The 16,981-nt window shown below is 42.7% G+C and overlaps 2 protein-coding genes across 11 annotated transcripts in view; one reads left to right on the top strand and one right to left on the bottom strand.

Moving 5' to 3' along the window:
* Window positions 1–1,180: 1,180 nt before the first annotated feature.
* On the bottom strand, window positions 1,181–9,943 carry MBD4 (methyl-CpG binding domain 4, DNA glycosylase). Of its 2 annotated transcripts, none has more exons than XM_081247087.1 (8): window positions 9,654–9,943; window positions 8,110–8,336; window positions 6,846–7,699; window positions 4,409–4,483; window positions 4,197–4,331; window positions 3,447–3,596; window positions 2,860–2,963; window positions 1,181–1,940 (listed from the first exon to the last, which is right to left on the bottom strand). In XM_081247087.1, exons 1-8 carry the CDS (start codon window positions 9,744–9,746, stop codon window positions 1,863–1,865), a joined length of 1,716 nt encoding a protein of 571 aa, XP_081103213.1. In that variant the 5' UTR covers window positions 9,747–9,943; the 3' UTR covers window positions 1,181–1,862. The 2 variants fall into 2 exon arrangements, with proteins under 2 accessions (XP_081103213.1, XP_081103214.1); XM_081247088.1 differs by having other exon boundaries at window positions 4,409–4,480.
* Window positions 9,944–10,095: 152 nt separating this feature from the next.
* IFT122 (intraflagellar transport 122) overlaps window positions 10,096–16,981 on the top strand; it is a 70,999-nt gene continuing 64,113 nt past the window's right edge. For 6 of the 9 annotated variants that reach the window (XR_014016927.1, XR_014016928.1, XM_081247073.1 and 3 more), the window contains exons 1-2: window positions 10,097–10,266; window positions 16,903–16,969. Coding sequence is in view for 7 of the 9 variants with exons in the window: in XM_081247073.1 (XP_081103199.1) it covers window positions 10,226–10,266; window positions 16,903–16,969 (108 nt within the window). In the remaining 2 variants the exon portion in view is untranslated. Of the gene's footprint in view, window positions 10,267–13,301; window positions 13,362–16,902; window positions 16,970–16,981 lie in introns of all 9 variants that reach the window. The other 3 variants (XM_081247076.1, XM_081247074.1, XM_081247072.1) reach the window with 2 other exon arrangements.

Genomic DNA, 16,981 nt, shown 5'->3' with positions numbered 1-16,981 from the left:
CCCTATGGGCCTCATTAATGTAGCATTTTTGTAAGCCAGGCTCCATTTAAGCAATTTCATACATTAACTTAATAATCATAATTGTGTGAGGTAGGTACCACTGATCCATTCTCAACAGATGAGGAAACAGATACAGAGGCCAGGCAACCTCACCTGCAGGAAAGGGGAAAAGCCCGGCCTGGCTGCTGCACAGCTCCCCTGCTGCACCCGCAGGCCCACAGTCTTGACGGAGATGCTGGGCCGGGACTGGACAGCAGGTCCCACCGCCACGCCACACCTGATGCCCTGAGCTTGCTGCCTGCCCTACCCTCTGACCCCAGGTATGGCCAGGGTTGCAGGGGCCCCTCTGGACTCTTCGCTGCAGTGTTGGGCACCCTGTCCCCACACCTTACCCCTTTTGTTACCTGTCATTATTGCTTGTCCCTTTCTCTCTCCCATGAGGGTCTCTACAGAGCCTTTTCATCTTTGTGCCCCTCCCTGGCACAGAGCTTTGCACTTAGTGAATGCTACTCTGATATCTGTTAAATAAAAACGTGATGGGAGGTTATGAAGTGGATGTTTGCCTTGGAAGTGTGCGTGTGTGTGGTCAGTTTTCCTGTTCCTGGATTTTGAAGGATGGTCAAAATCCATCCTTCTCTAAAAAATGAATCTCACTCACTATAGTGGAAACCACCAACTAGCTCTGCAGCACACTGTATCCTGGTTCTGTTCACACTCTACCCTACATCAAAGGTAGTTTCCCTAACAATTTGTTTTTCATTTATTCAATCAACTTAATTTCCAAATTATGCCTTAAAATGACAATGGATAATCGAGATTTAATAACAGATTTTTGTTTGTTTTGTGAGTTCCTTCTAAAGTAAATGTTTCAGTATTTGAGCTATACCATTATAATACCTGTTTTTAAAATGGCATAACACTTAAAAGGCCCTGTCCTCCAGCTGGAAGATGGGAGATGGGTAAATGCTCAAGTTTTCACATAGGGATCAAGGTAAATGCGTTGAGTCAGAAGCCAACACTCTGCAACAGAACTACAGGCAGACATGCACATTAGGTTATCAAATGGTCAAATCTCCAATTCCTAAAAGCCAGCAGACAGTCATCAAGGACACATCATGACAAAATAATCTTATTTTTCTTTGGAGGTTAGCGTTTTTTAATATACTTTATTAATTAACTGCCTAATTTACCCTATCATATCTTTTCTGACATGTGTGGCTGAAAACTCTTTGCTTCTTCATATAACAATTGTGTGATATTTTCTACAGAAGGACAACAGGAGGTCTAATCTTCCCTCAGGCAAGGTTGATAGAAATTTGCTTCATATTATTAATAACTGAGGAAAGTTTTTTTAAACTTCAAATCACATTTCATTATTGGAAAAGTCATATACATTTTTAGGATTGCTGTCAAATAACAATTTATTTTTTTAAAAAATCTCAGAACATGCCATTGCACATTCAGTAGCAAAGATCTTCTGGTGGTACACACATTAAGAAGACATACATTAGGGCTTCCCTGGTGGCACAGTGGTTGGGAGTCCGCCTGCCGATGCAGGGGACATGGGCTCGTGCCCCGGTCTGGGAGGATCCCACATACCGCGGAGCGGCTGGGCCCGTGAGCCATGGCCGCTGGGCCTGCACGTCTGGAGCCTGTGCTCTGCAGCGGGAGAGGCCACAGCAGTGAGAGGCCCACGTACCGCAAAAAAAAAAAAAAAAAAAAAAAAAAGAACACACACATTAAGTTTCTAGTTGGGCTGATTAGAATCTATACACCTGGAAAGGCGGTTGTGCTTAGTGGAGCTTTTAAGAATCGAAGTGCAAAGCAATGCATAAAAACAAGCTTGAAAACGTCAAAGAGTTTTAAGATAGACTTAATTTTTTGTGATTTTCCCAAAGCCAGTCATGATATTTATTTAACTTGTGGTCTTCAGGGTGTACCTGGAAGAAATACAACACATTAGGAGACAGAGGCCTTACGTAAGTTAGTCAGAAATACATTTTTAAAATTGGCTTTTTAAAGATATGGTGGGGGAACAGTACCTTATGACAATATACCTGAAAATGATAACCTTTACCCTAATGAGATTCATGAATAGTTAAAATTATACCTTACATCAAAGCAATCCTTTACAGTTTACAAAGTACTTTCCAATTTGGTACTGATCTTCAATGGGACTCAGTGTGGAGGGTGGTGATAACATGAGTCAAGTATTAATATGCCATTTTCCAGGAGGTTATAGACCCTGACAGTTAAATGGACTGCTCAGGTCACAATAAATGGTGAAGCAGGAATGGACTTGGCCAGACCTCCCAGCTAAATGCTTTAGGGCAAGTCACAGACTAAAAGGGCAGTGTACAGGCTATGTGGCAGTGCCTATCAGCTGCCAGGATGCCACCCAGATGCCCATGGGCTGGGCATACTCAATAGAATGGGCAGCCGAAGTAGGACCCACCTACCACAAAAATAGTCTGAGACCACGAGAAGAAACCCCACAAGCATGCACTCCAATCCTGCACCTGCCCGCTTCCCTTCAGTGGTGTGCTTTTGAAGGCGAGTATGACTGTGACAGGAGGAAAACCACATTAGGCCTAGAGACAGTACGTGAATGGAAATGACAGGAAGAGGGCTAGAAGTGGCAAACCAGTGGAGGTCAGTCAGAGACCAGGGAGTCTTTGTGGACTTGGGGAAATCTATGGACCCTCTCCTGCTGTCAATAACCCCAAGCCACCAGTGCCCCTCAAGCCTGGAACAAAGCTGGTTGTGACTGTAATGGCACGTGTGTCCAAGAAATCATGTTAGCCATAATGGTGGACTTACTTTGCCTCAGAGACAAAATGTGCCGGAGACGGGCCTTACCTGCTTCCACTCATTGACACAAAAAATTCGGTAAGAGTCGTTGCCATATTTGCCAATCCCGTGAAGCTCAATTGGATACCTCCACTGCTTTGTCAGATATTCATCTGAGAATACAACACCCCGCATATCAGGTCAGCCTCTAGGAAAATGCTTTCCCTGAAAAGGAGGAACAACAGAAAAGGACGGGAAAGAATCTCTCCTAACAGCCTGACTTGTGGCTGCTTTCTTCTGAATTCCTGCAGCCACCACCCCGCTCTGACCTGCTTGTCTGCCACTGACTAACCGTTATTGTTTTGTGCTGACCTAACGAGACAGGGGTTATGTCCCTGAGGTCAACTGGACTTTCTGCTTCACTGACTTCTTCCTCTAATCCTGCCCACACAGCCTGACCTGGTGCTGGGCAAAGATTTATCACCTGGGTCAGCGGGAGACTGCACTTTGGGGCAAGCGAACTATCTTCAAATGCCTTCAGTGCTTGAGCTGAATGACCTCTATTAATGTCGCAACTGAGGACATTAAAGTGTCAGGTGTGGCTCTCTTAAATAGGCACAATTTATGTTTTTCCCTTTGGGTATATGGGAAAGTACCTGAGAACTTGATAATGGTTTTTGCTCGAAGATCGTAGAGACCAAGAGGTTTAAGAAGTTCTGAAACATCTCTCCAGTCTGCAGTTCTCGCTACCTCAGCTGAAGGATACTTCTCCAGAAACTGCCAAAGCACAGGGATTGCCATTTTGCCTAGGAAATAAAAGTAACTACATGACTACAAGCCTCCAGATGGGCTGATTTTAGGTTCATGTACTTCTTTAACTAGAAATCTCATATAGAGAGTTTTTTTCTTTCTTCTTAAACCACTGATGAGAAGACATTACCTAAATCAGCAACCACTCTCAGAGTCAAAACCCAACACCATCAACCAATTTGGTTAACAGTCCAAATTATGCCAAAACCTGGCCTTGTATGATATTGGTTTTTAGATCATCAGATCATCATATAACTAGTGTAAAAGCATACAGAACATAAGGTGCCAGTGACATGAAAGAAAGCATCCAATGAAAAAGAAATGCTTTTATACATGACACAGAGAGGAGGAAGGTTAAGTAACGGATTTTCATTGATGACTAAAAGCAATTTGGAAGTAGAACATAAATGAAAATCTGCTCTTTAATGCTAAAAAGGCTGCTGGATGTCATCTAGTCTATAGGTGAAGAGTTTGAGGACTGACTGAAAGAAGAAGGCCTTACCTGAGGTCAAAATCACACTTGAGACCAGGTTTCCTGATCAATTCTCCTCACCACACTGTCTCTACTAAGACAAAGATGAAAAGAATCCACAAACCTGAGGTCCGGTTGAGGAATATAGTCGCGATGAGGAGCTTCCACGGATCATGGAAAAGTGTTTCTTGGACAAGATTAAAAGGTGACCGAGGAGGTGTCCACTTCTTAAAGGCCTTGCGTCGTGGGGGACTAAGAACTAAACAAACACACTGTATTAGAGGGGAACCCTTGAAATAGGTTTAAAGTCTGCTTTTCTGATTGGAAAAGGGATACCTTCTTTGTTATATTTGCTGGAAAAATACAGGCTTGTTTTCCTTTTTTCTATTTGTGTCTGTGGGATGGCGTCTTCTGAAAAGGAAAGAGTGAACATTGTTTACAGGATCTATGGTTTAGCCTAAAGAGATATTCAGGGCTGCAAACAACAACAACACACTACTACTACAAAACGTTCAGTTTAGCACTATTCTAAGCACTTCACAAAAATTCACCAGTTTAATCCTACTAATGACCTATGAGCGAGGTAGGTACTATTTTGCCTCCACTTTACAAATAAGGAAATTGAGGTACAGAGATGCTAGGTAACTTGCCCAAGGTCCCACAGCTAGTAAGTGTCAAGAGCTGAAATTCTAATCCAGGCAGTCTGGTTCCTGAGTCCATGCCTTTAACCACTATTATACTAGTTCTCTATGATTTTTGTGCAGAGTTCACTACATTGAAAAATTGGAAATAATATAGAATATTTTAAAGTATGACATTTGTACAATGTGGTTATTAAAATATTTTGAGACTACCTCATGAATTTTTCCCATGTCATTAATTTTTAAGTGAAAAAAGCAATATTCAACATATGATCCCAATTTAATAAAGAAAAAAATGTGATAGATATTAGAATAAACCAAAATGGCATAATGGTATAATGGTTGTTGCTAATTTTTCTTTTCTTTTAATTTTCCATCTTTTCCAAATATTCTGCAGTGAATACTTTTACTAAAAAACAAACAAACAAACAAAAAGGATACAGATAAAACAGAACCTGCAGGAAAGCCTAAGATTTGGACCTTAGAACACCTAAGGCCACTATCTGCTGGGAAGTTTAGTTTAACAGACTCTTTGACCAACACTATTAGGCTTTCAAGTTTCTAAAATCATCATATTAATACTCCCTATAGCCATACCCTCTAAATTTGAATGTCAGTTAATAATACCTTGCATTTGTCTAGCGTGAAGCCATCTTTTTCACTTCTCATTTTATGTTACAATATTCATGATGTGAAAAACAGGACTGGTGAGGGTTATTACCCGTGTTGTACAGATGAAGACTCTAAGGCTTAGAAATTAAGCAACTATCTGAAAACAATAGTGGGATTGACTATAGATTGGGACAAGTATCCACATCTCCAGATAATCAGTCTAGTGTTCTTTGCTATTCTAGTTTGAATAGGCAAAGCCCAGTGGAAAGTAAAAAAGAATCAGAACAAAGGAAACTGCTCTTACTACCTACTTGATAACTTCTTCTGTGGGTTCCTATAGATAATTACCGACTAGCCTCTTTTATTACTAGGAGACTAAGCTCAATTTACGTGGCAATTTCTAACTAAGGCACTGGGAAAGTCTTTACTACTCCACTGGATACCTATCACCTACAGTAAACGTACTTATGTTGAGAACTAGACTTCTTTATGCACAGGATGACTAGCATACTTCCATTTTAGTCACAAAAGGATGTTTTTGATATTTTATTTGCCCATTTTACTAGCAATAAATCTACATAAACCTCAAGGCTTTAGGAAGCTCAAGGTCTTTAAAGGACACATTGGAGAATTTTTACGTAGTTCCTAGGTGTATGTGGTCATCTTCTGTTCAAGGTAGAGAAATTCCAGGCACAGCAAAGACATAATAAAATCATGAGTGGGACCAAGAGCAGGAACCAACTCTAACCACCTGCTCTACTAATTTGTCCACGCTGTCTCTCCATAGGACTTTAAGTAAAATTACTATTCTTCTTTAAAGGAGTTATTCATCATACCATAATGGCATAATGAATAACTAATATAGGGTTGCTCAAAGGTCTCCTTTCTTTCCTCTCTTATTCACTGAGGTATTATAAAGGCAAAACTGCTAAGCTCTAAACTCTGTATTAAGAGCATATTACAAAAAATAGATGAACTATGTGATTACAGTTTTGAATTATTTAGAGCTCTAAAGCATTTTAGAGAAGCATTACAATCGAAGATAAAAATGACTATGATATATACAAAATTAAATTGGAAGTCACACATCAGTAATAAGTAACAGGAGGGGTGCAAAGAGAAGATACTGACTATTCTCACCCAGTTTACGTATAAGAGGAGTCTTCCCCAAATCTTTTCACAAGTGAAACCTTTTTATTTCCCCTAAAGTTGTAAGATTATTGGCTGGAAAAAAGGGAAGAAGGGAGAGCACTGCTGAAGAGAGTCCCAGGTGTTGTACCAGGATGGTAGCAACAGTTAATGGCACAGTTGTCCTCTGTTGGGGGCAGTAGCCAGCTGATTGTTTCTTTGCCATACAAAAGGGCTTAAATATCGGTTACACAAGGCACTAGGACCAACTGGTAGAATGTATCTGACATTTGGCCCTACTTCTCCATTCTATTCCCACATGCTAACTGGGTACAGGCATGAAGTGCAAAATCCTCATCACATATTTAACAGCACTTTAGTGCACTGAATACCTTGAAGTATTTTCGCAGAAGTAGAGTCTTTCTCCGTTTGTGAGCTGTTGTCCATTTCAGAGCCACCTTTTGAAATGTCAATATGCAAATGCTCCTTCCTTTCCCCAGCTTCTACTTTGGTTCTTATTTTCTCAGATTCTAAAAAGGTACCCTCACACTTCTTGTTGTGTCCTGCTTCTTCGGTTGAATGTAATTTGTTTATGATGCCAGAAGTGGTCTGTTCAAAATCTGATCCTGAACACAATGATTTTTCTTTACCAAGCCTCTCCTCTTCGCTGGTAACAGTGAGGGTCTTGTCGCTTGCTCTGGCATCAGAGACGCAGCAAGTTCTCTCAAGCTGACTTTCTTGTGCAAGAGGCTCGCTTTCAGCATCTGCTGCCTTATTATACACAGATGCTCTTTTTCTATTATTTTGAACAGGATCTGGAAGACTCCTCCGGCACCCTGTTTTAGATTTCTTAATTTGAATCCCTTTCAGAACAGTCACCTTTCTTTTGGACTTTCTAACCTTTCTGGAGTCAGCATCATTAACACCATCATCTTCTTTCAAAAGCCAATGAATGGAAGTAAAGTTAGAGAGTTCTCTGCTATTTTGCAATTCCAAACTAGCACTTGGCAAAGAAACCACATCTTTTTTCCACCTGCTTCGTGTCCTGAGGCTCCGGTTTGAATTGCTACTTTCGTTTTGCAGTTGGGATGGCAGAACTGCCATGCTTTGGTCTTTACATCCTGACTTGATGCTCCTTTTAGGAGGTACAGTAAAATCAAAATCTTCTGGCTTAAGAGAAGTCTCTCCACTTTTGTGAAGATAATTAGCAAGTGAACTTTTGGATCGGAACTTCAGTCCCTGTGGGCTAGAAAATGATATTAAAGAAAACTTATTGCTAGTTAATAAAAGTGACTTAAAAAAAAACTGGACCACATTTCGGATTTTTTATTAATAATTTCCAAACTTTGCCGTGGGCATTTGTCATTTAAAATGAAAAAAGTGATACTTTAAAATAGTTTCCTCTATGACAACAGAACATAATTTTACAAATATAGCTTAAGTGCATCCTTACCAGTAGCCATTCACAGAAGAAGAAAATGTAAGTATTTGTCCCCAAATCACCTGATGTAAGTAACCAGTGACAGTGAAGGAACAGAATCTGTAATGGTTTTATGGTAAAAACAGAAAAAAGCCAAAACTCCTGCTATGCGTTCCTACCACCTGTCTAGACAAAATTATTTGGCTGTACTTACCTTTACCATCTTGCATGCTCACCTGATGAAATATACGTCGTATCTTCCTGCTGTTTTCCCAGATAACCTTTGCTTCACAACTCTTTCCCATCCACATGGTACAGGCTTATGGCACTCTGTCATTGTGCTACCACCAAATTGAGCAGAAGCAATGGGTTCTTGTAGCAGGGGATTACACTCACTGCTGCTTTTTATCACCATTTGTTTCTCATCTTCTCCCACTCTTTCTGATCCCAGAGCAACATCTTCCTCCCTGAAAAAAAACAAACTCCAAGTGATTAACTCATTTAAAATTAATTTCACTCTGCTTATTCAATTTCAGTCCATAACAGAGAAGGAACCACATGGACTATTTGGACTATGGGAGAGATTAAAATCAGTATGGCTCAGTCATTCTATGAGAGTATCTTCCTCCTCTCCAATATCTTCCTGTCCTCCAACATGGTTAAAAAGGGTTGGAAACTCTGCACAATGAAAAGCTCAAGCTACTTGCTAGAAAAAAAAATTTTTTTTTGTTAATCATTGAATAGCTCTGTTATAGAGATTTCTGGTGACACTTGGCATAAGTTTAAAAACATGAACCAATAGCTGAGCTCTTAACCTGGGGGTCAACAGAACAGCTTAAATGAGTCAGTGAGACACCCTCCTCCCCCCGAAATAAGTGAGGTAAAATTTTTATATATATGTGCATTTTGGGGGCGGTGGGGGGACAGTGTCTTATTACTTTCATCAGAGGTTGTAACCCTCTAAAAGGTAAAGAACATTTGATAAAGAATTTTCAAACTCTCTTTCATTCTTGATCCGATAACCTTTGAGGTAGGTAGGATAAGGATTACTCTCATTTTATTGATAAAATTGAGTGACAGGAAGATTAAGTTATTTGCAGAACTGATTCCAGGACCTAGGTCTAATAAATCTTGCTCTAATACTTCTCCCCCTCTACTATTGTTGAAAAACTTCAGTAGAGTGTATCCTAATCACTAAATCATATTTACATTTTCAAAATTGGATGAGACATCTCTAGACATGTCTAACAACTTCTTTTCTACAAATAGGGAAAGCATGAGCCAGTGACTGACTAGAATTAGAATCAAAGTCTTCTGATGCAATACGGGGTTAAATAATTTGGGGGATCTGGGTGGATCTTAAGAAATTATACTGTTCACAATTTTGGCGATAAGGAAACTGAATCCTGGTGAAAACAGCACGAACTTTAAAATCAACAGACTGGGTTCAAATCCTAGCTCTGCCATTTACTACCCATGAGGTCCAAGGGCAAGTTACTTAACCTGTCAGTCTCTTTCTCCATCTGTAAAAAGGAGGTAATACCTCTTTCAAGGTAGTTCTGAGAATCACATTTTTTTGGGGGAAAAAAAAAGTAGGTAAATCATCTTAGCCCCACACCGCACATACACAAGTACTCAGTACTCCAGCCCCTGTTCTTAGGAACTAACCCTGCCGGCCTCCAAGTGTCCATCCACCCTAGGTAAGAAAGGCCCACCCACCTTCTACTCTCCCGCTCCCATTTTACAGGTGGTGAACTGAGGCCCGAAAGGGGACAATAACTTGCCGGGGGTCACACGGCCGGTCGGGGACTAGGCGCTGGTTGGCGATGACAGAGGGGGCAGCTCCGCAGTCCCCCAGGCTCGGACTCTCCATCCCAGACGTGTCCCTCAAGCAGGCTCCGGCTGCAGTAATAAGCCGAGAGGGTGCGTCGCTCTGGGTCTGGAGCGGAGTAAGAGGCGAAAAAGAAGCTTTTTCAGCTCGGAACTCTAGGATGGAACGAAAAGATGGAAGCAGTGAGTCTGTCCGACTGCTCAGCAGCCTTCCAGCCTCCCCCCTTGACCACAGCCGCCATTTCCACGGCTCAGCCAATCAAGTCCTTTGTCGAGGAAGACGCACCGCCCCCTTCCCGTTCCGACCAATCGCGAGCGTCCTAGATATGAGGACGCCTTCTAGCCTCCTGTTCCTTCTTTCTAGCCCTCCCTTGTAGACATGCGCACTCGGAACGCTCTGCCTCGCGCGTAGCTCACTGCGCATGTGCGTTGCCGGGGTAGCGCGGGGAGACAAAGTGGCTCGCGGAGTTAGGCCTGTTGCTGAGGCGGGGAGGAGGGGCCCGAGGCGTGAGGGAAACCGCTATGAGGGCCGTGTTGACGTGGAGAGATAAAGCCGAGCAGTGGTGAGGAGCGGGGCAGCCCGGGAGGAGCGGGAGGCTGAGCCCCAGCGGGGATGGCGGGCGCTATGGCGTGAACCCTGGTGGTTGCCAAGGGTAACGGGCCTGCGGGCTGGGCTGAGGGCCCTGAGTCCCTCTCTGGGCGACTGCAGGGTCGCCTTCCCACCACTTTGCGGATGGAGAAACTGAGGCCTGGAGAGGGAGCAAGGGGATGTACCACGCGTGAGGTAGTGGCCTGTGGAGGCAGCTTTACACATAATCACAGTCTGATCTTGTCGTTCCTTTACTCAGAATCCATCCTGGGCTCATCAGTGTTTTCCAGCTTCACAACTTATGCCGCATCCGCGTGTTACCTAATACTCTTGTTTACTTGACCTTTTCTCTAAATTGTCTCACTTATTTTCCTTTAAACATGCTTTTACATTCTACAGGGAAACTTTATTACACCGTATATGAAAACCAGTAGCAATCGCTGTAAATGTAAGATAACTGTAGAACTTAAAGCAGGGAGAAACAAAACGGCGTTAACAAGTTGTAGCTAGATACTGTTGCTAGGGAACCTCTGAGCCTCAGGTGTAGTGTCTCTAGAGCTAGAGATTTAGCAAGTGTGGTTGGAGAGGTGCTTGAGTTGAATAGCATCAGAGCAAGAATTTCTCCTGTGTTTTGTTAGAAGGTTTGAAAGAGGATCGAAAGAGAATGACTTTCTCACTTTATGATTCAACGTTGTTTAATGTCCTATTCCATTTTTGTCCCCCAAATCCATCATATAACAACACATTTGGGGGCATACTGACTTATTGGGCAGTTCTCCTCAGCCTGACTTTCAAAACTTCCTGCATGATCTTTTCAGCTTAATTGTGAAGCCTCTGCTTTGGCTACTGGAACAGAGCCATTCCCTCTCTGTCTTTTCTTCGGCCTCTCTGTGTGAGGCCTTCATCTCCTCACGGTGAAATCCTAAACATCCTTAAGCCTCCGTTTGGAGATGTCGCTCTCTTTGTACTTTGCACCAGTAATAGCTAATGCTTACTTTGTGCCAGGCACTGGCTAAGAACTTCATATCTTTTATCTCATTGTCACCTCACAACAGTACCTGACGTAGGTACTACACTTATTTCTGTTTTACATATGAGGCGACTGAAGCACAGAGTGGGTAAATAATTTGCCAGGGTCACACGGTGAGTAAGTGGTGGAGCCAGCTTTCTTCCTCACTCCAGAGCCAATGCTCTTAGCCACTGCATTAATTATTCCTGGTGTTATAGAGGCTGCAAACTCAAATGCCTGCAGGAATCAGGCAGGCAACGTAAATGGGAGATGCTTATTTGCACCTTGAACACAAGGAATTGTTTGTTTTCCCTAGGAGTATTCTTTTCTATATTGCACTCTTCTTGAAACGTATAGCCCTACAGCTGTATCTTTCACTTCTACTTTTTTAAAAAAAATAAATTTATTTATTTATTTTTGGCTGAGTTGGGTGTTTGTTGCTGCGCGTGGGCTTTCTCTAGTTGCAGCGAGCAGGGGCTACTCTTCATTGTGGTGCGAGGGCTTCTCATTGCTGTGGCTTTGTTGTGGAGCACGGGCTCCAGGTGTGCGGCCTTCAGTAGCTGTGGCTTGCAGGCTCTAGAGCACAGGCTCAGTAGTTGTGGCACACGGGCTTAGTTACTCCGTGGCATGTGGGACCTTCCCAGACCAGGTCTCAAACCCGTGTCCCCGGCATTGGCAGGCGGATTCGTAACCACTGCGCCATCAGGGAAGCCCTCACTTCTACTTTTAATAGAGATTTGAGTAAAAAAAAAAATTTTTTTTTAAACTTTTCTCTTAACTGTTATAAAAGTATTCATAGCACGAGCTGCTGATAGCTAGCAGCTGAGCATTTGATTTTGCTGTCAGATACTAAGAAGTGGCAAGGACTGTGGCAGACTGGAGAGCGCATGCTCCGACTGAAAGGGACAGCAGCTGCTCTGCTTCTGCCAATTACCACCCTGCAGGAATTTGGCCCAGCGTGGCTCAGAGCTTCCTGTTTACACCAGAAGCCAGGGAGCTGGTTTTTTATGTGAAATGTCCTAATTTTTAAATGTTGGCACCTAATCTATAAAAAAAAAAAAACAAAATAAAATACCATATGGGCCAAACAAAACGTTTGCTGGCCAAATATAGCCTGATTGGCTCCCAGTTTTCAACCCCTGGCATAGGATTTTGTTCATTCCTCTCTTGTGGTACTTAGAGTCTCTCTAGTGCAAGAGTTTATGGGAAACTGTTGATCCCAGAAGTCTATAAACCCCTTAAAAGCAATGGCTATGTCTTACTCATTTCCAAGCCTTATTCTAGAGCCTAGACAGTGGTGGTTGTGATTATTTCACGGATAGAGGTATTCATGAATGAATGAAGAGGTGAGTGAATGAATGATGAATGAAGACTGGTCATTTGGTTTTTGACCCATTACAGCTATTCTAGTGTAGGGGCTTTAGGGGTTCTAAAGACCAGCAATACTGATGGCAGCTACATATGCAAGCGGATAGCCCAGAATGAGACAAAACAAAAAACTCTAAAAATAAATAGTAGACCTCCAAAACCCCAGATGTCAAAGATTCTTCCTCCACACTGAACCAGCTCCACCTGCTGGTCTGCTCTTTTGCTTCCGTCTAACCTTTGTGTAGCAGCAGGAATTCTCTTTTTTGAGTCCTGTTGCTGTGATCCGTTACCTCGCCTCTCATCAACCCAGAGTGACTCCCCATTACCTTCCATGTCAGATTGTGCACTTAATTAGGTGGTCCTTCCCCTGCCCCACCCTGCCCCCTTTTGCTAAGATTTAAATTTATGCTTTTCAGTTCAGCTGAAAACTCCATTTTCCTGTCCAGAGGCCCTTCCCAAATGTTCTCTTATTCTTCTCTGACCTCCTTCTTGTCTCCCTTCAAAGCAGTGCTCTAGGTTCTCCTCAACCATGATGCCTTATTCCAGGCAGGCTGCCATCTGCTCTGCCCGTCATCCACAGCAGCTGTGGGCCAGACAGTGTTTACATGCCTTATCTTGTTTAATCTCCACAGCAGCCTGTGAGGTTGGAATTGTTACCCCATTTACAGATGAAGAAACTGAGACTTGATGAGGTAACAATTTGCTTAAGATTCAAATCAAGTAAGTGGGGGCTGGATCAGGTTGTGCAGGATTTGGAGAGGCACCCTGAGACTTCAGTTTACAGTGGGGTGGGCACAGGGTTGGCAGAGGACAGTTTGCAGGACTCACCCTCTGTCTCTCTGCAATGGCATCTGACAATGTCCGTTTTTCATAAAAGGGGACAGGTGGGGAGAGAGAGCCATCCTACCGTACTGTCTGCAGATGGGTGAACTCCCCAGCCCTGGAAGTGTTCAAGCAGAGGCTGGATCCATCAATAGGGAATTCCTGCCCTGGTAGGGGAGTTGGACTATATGACAGGGTCTAGGGTCTTTCCCAATAGTTTGGGAAAGTTTCTGTGATCTTATGATGTAATTAAAGCCCAAGGGGTTCCAGATAAAAATCTTGTCAGTTTGTCAGTTATACTCATTTTGTGTCTACGACAATGCCATGTACTGTGGGTCCACAAATGTCTAAAATAGGGTCATTACCCTGAAATTGCATATGACTGTAATTAAGGGGATAAGATAGTATCAGAAACAGTGTAAATACAGAAGATTATATAATTCTTAAATTGAATTGTACAGATTCTAAGTACAATAAGAATTTTGATTGGGGTAAATCAGACATGTATGTTATACTTTAGAAAAGCAAACTTCAAGAAATGCGGAGAAAATGAATTTTCACATCTGAAAGGAAGGTAGCTAAAGACTTGGCTCAAGTGAGATGCTCAGAAATGATTTGCTAATAATTCAGCCCAAAATGATCCTAGTGAAGAAGAAGCCACACGGGAACCACTTTGATGGGCTCAGATATGTACAAGGCAGGAAGGGAGCCACACGACCAAGATGACTGTGGAAGAGAGGTGCAGACCCCTCCCAAACCTCGTGCCTCACCAGCTCCCCACAGGAGGTGGTGCTTGTGCACCCTGCGAGGCGGGAGGGCAGCTCCCTAGCCCTGCTGAGTAGGTGAGGACCACAGCTCAGGCCGAAGGTCAGCCCTTCTGGCCCCAGCTCCCCCCTGCTTTTCCCTCTCCCGCCCTGCTTCTCCGCAGTGTGAAATGCACCCAGTACGTTGTCCCCCAGATTCTGAGAAAGAAAGCTTGAGAGACGGGAAGGCTCAGGTCTGTTACCACGTAAGAGCGAGGAAGCTGAAGGACTCAGGGTTTGTGTTTGCTTCTATCACGAGGGATGCCCAACTGGAGAGGGGTAGCAATCGTTGTGTTCCAGCTTCTCCATCAGCCGGCTGTGTGACAGCAAACAGATGACTCGCCTGTGTACTTCAGTTTCCTCATCAGTAAAAATGGACCAATAATGCCTGGCCTGTCTGAGGCATTGTGTTAGCATAAGGTCAAATGAGATCATGTAAATTTACACTCTTCAACAACTCTTAACTCTTGAATATATGTGAAGAATTATTTTTATTAAAGGAAGCTTCTGAGGTCAATGGAGCCTATATAAGAACTCTGAATTCTATGTGTGATGCCTTGAGTAGATGATAACACTTTTTTTTTTTTTCCTGCTGATGAAACATGGAGACTCTTGCTAATTATTTGGTCAACTATGGCATATGCAAATAATAATTAGAATGGAGGCCACAAGCGTAGTGGTTAGAGCTTGGGCTGCAGAGTCAGACTGCCTGCGTTTGAATTCTGGCTCCACCTCTACTCAGTAGCAATTTATTTTCAGGCAAGTTAGTTAACTTCTCTGTGGCTTAGTTTTCTCATCTGCAAAACAGATATAAGCTTGTTGTGAAAATTAAGTGAGTTAACACATGTAAAGCATTTAAACTGTACTTTGCACACATGTAAATAAATGTGCTTAATAAATATTAGTCACTGTTGTTAAAGTATTGAGGGTGGCATAGATTTGTTATACTTGACAGTAATTCAGGAGAGTGGAAGGCCATATAGCACAGACTGTAAAGTCAGACCTGAGTTAAAATTCTGGCCCTTTCACTTGCTGTGTGATGTTGGGCAAGATACTTGACCTCTCTGAACCATGGTGTCCTCAACCACAAAATTGAGTAGTAATTCTTACCTCATAGAATGGTTGTGAGGACAGAATAAAATAATGCATTTGAAGAGCTCAGCATCGGGTGTCTGTGGTAAATGCTCCAAGTAGTTACCAGGGTGTGTTTTTTTTTTGGCCGCACCACGTGGCTTTCGGGATCTTATTTCCCTGACCTGGGATCAAGCCCGCGCCTTCGGCAATGAAATTGTGGAGTCTTAACCCCTGGATCGCCAGGGAATACTCCACGGTGTATATTTTTCGATCACTCACAGGTGCCAGGTTAATTTATCCTGTGTTCAACTTTTACAATAGGCCATCTTGGCAGTGCTGTCTGACACATTCTTACTAGGGTCACCTGAACTAATGAAATCCTCTGCCTGGGGGCCTTTGAGAATCTTTGTAATACAGCTCCAGCCTGTTTTTTCCAGCCTTATCGCTCCCTATTGCCTTGCACATAGCCAAATGTTTCAGTCAAATTAGGTTATTTAGATATTTGCTATTCCCACTGTCTTGTCTTTGCTTGTTCTGTTTTCTCTGCCTGAAATGCTGCGCCTACCCAGTCTCCTCCTGCATGTCTCAGAATTCTTCATGAAGCTTTATCTGATCCTCTCCAAATCCGAACACTGTGTCCACTTCTGGGAATCCTACAGTATATGCTTTAATGTATCTCCTAAAGCCTCTATCACAGTATTGTTCTATATTTCATCCAGTCTAAGAGGTCACTGATTGTAAAATATCATTATTTTACATACGACTAAGAAAGCAAAAAATCCTGCCTGTTAAACTGACACATCATTAATTATAAGACACATCCCAACATCAGAAATGATCAAATGTGAAAAAAAGGTGTGCTTTACAATTGATGACATGTGGTTCTTTGTGGGTGTCTGAGCATCACCTTTCCTCAGGATGGTAATTTCCTTGAGGGCAGGGAGGGTCTGTGATTTACTCATCTTGTATCTGTTAGCTCCTAGCACCTCAGAGGCACTTGATAAGTATCTGATTAATTGGAAAGAGTAATGTTTTTTTTTTTTTTTTGGCCGTGCCTCGCAGCATGTGGAACTTCCCCACCCAGGGATCGAACCCGTGCCCCCTGCATTGGAAGCGTGGAGTCTTAACCACTGGACCACCAGGGAAGTCCAGTAATGATATTTTAATAAATGACCAACTTTTTCAGAGACCTGTGGATTTGCTAGCCCTCACACGTTCTCTCAGTTCGTGTAGCCTTTATGGTATTATTAGATGAGGTAGTGCCCTCCACTGTTTACCCTTTGAATCATGTCTGGTGTCTGGCTTCTGGACAGGTGGAAATTGGGACACAACAGCTAACTGCCAAGTGAATTGTGATCGAAGGTGTGGTAGTTGAATGGAATTTGCAAGCAAATGCAATTCTTAGCCATTATTTTTCTCCCTCATACACAATCAGTGCTTCATAATGGAAAGAAAGTTTGCTTTCCTGGCCATTAGCAGACCTCATCATTTTGGTTCCTAATTGTCCTTTTGTCTTGTCTTGTCTCCTGTTTAGTGTATATGACCTCGCATTTAAGCCCGACGGAACCCAACTGATTTTGGCTGCAGGAAACAGATTACTGGTAGGATTTTGT

The sequence above is a fragment of the Mesoplodon bidens genome (genome assembly GCF_964165515.1).
Source record: "Mesoplodon bidens genome assembly, chromosome: 10".
Classification (NCBI taxonomy): Eukaryota; Metazoa; Chordata; class Mammalia; order Artiodactyla; family Ziphiidae; genus Mesoplodon; species Mesoplodon bidens.
This window is presented reverse-complemented; position numbering and strand designations above follow the sequence as displayed.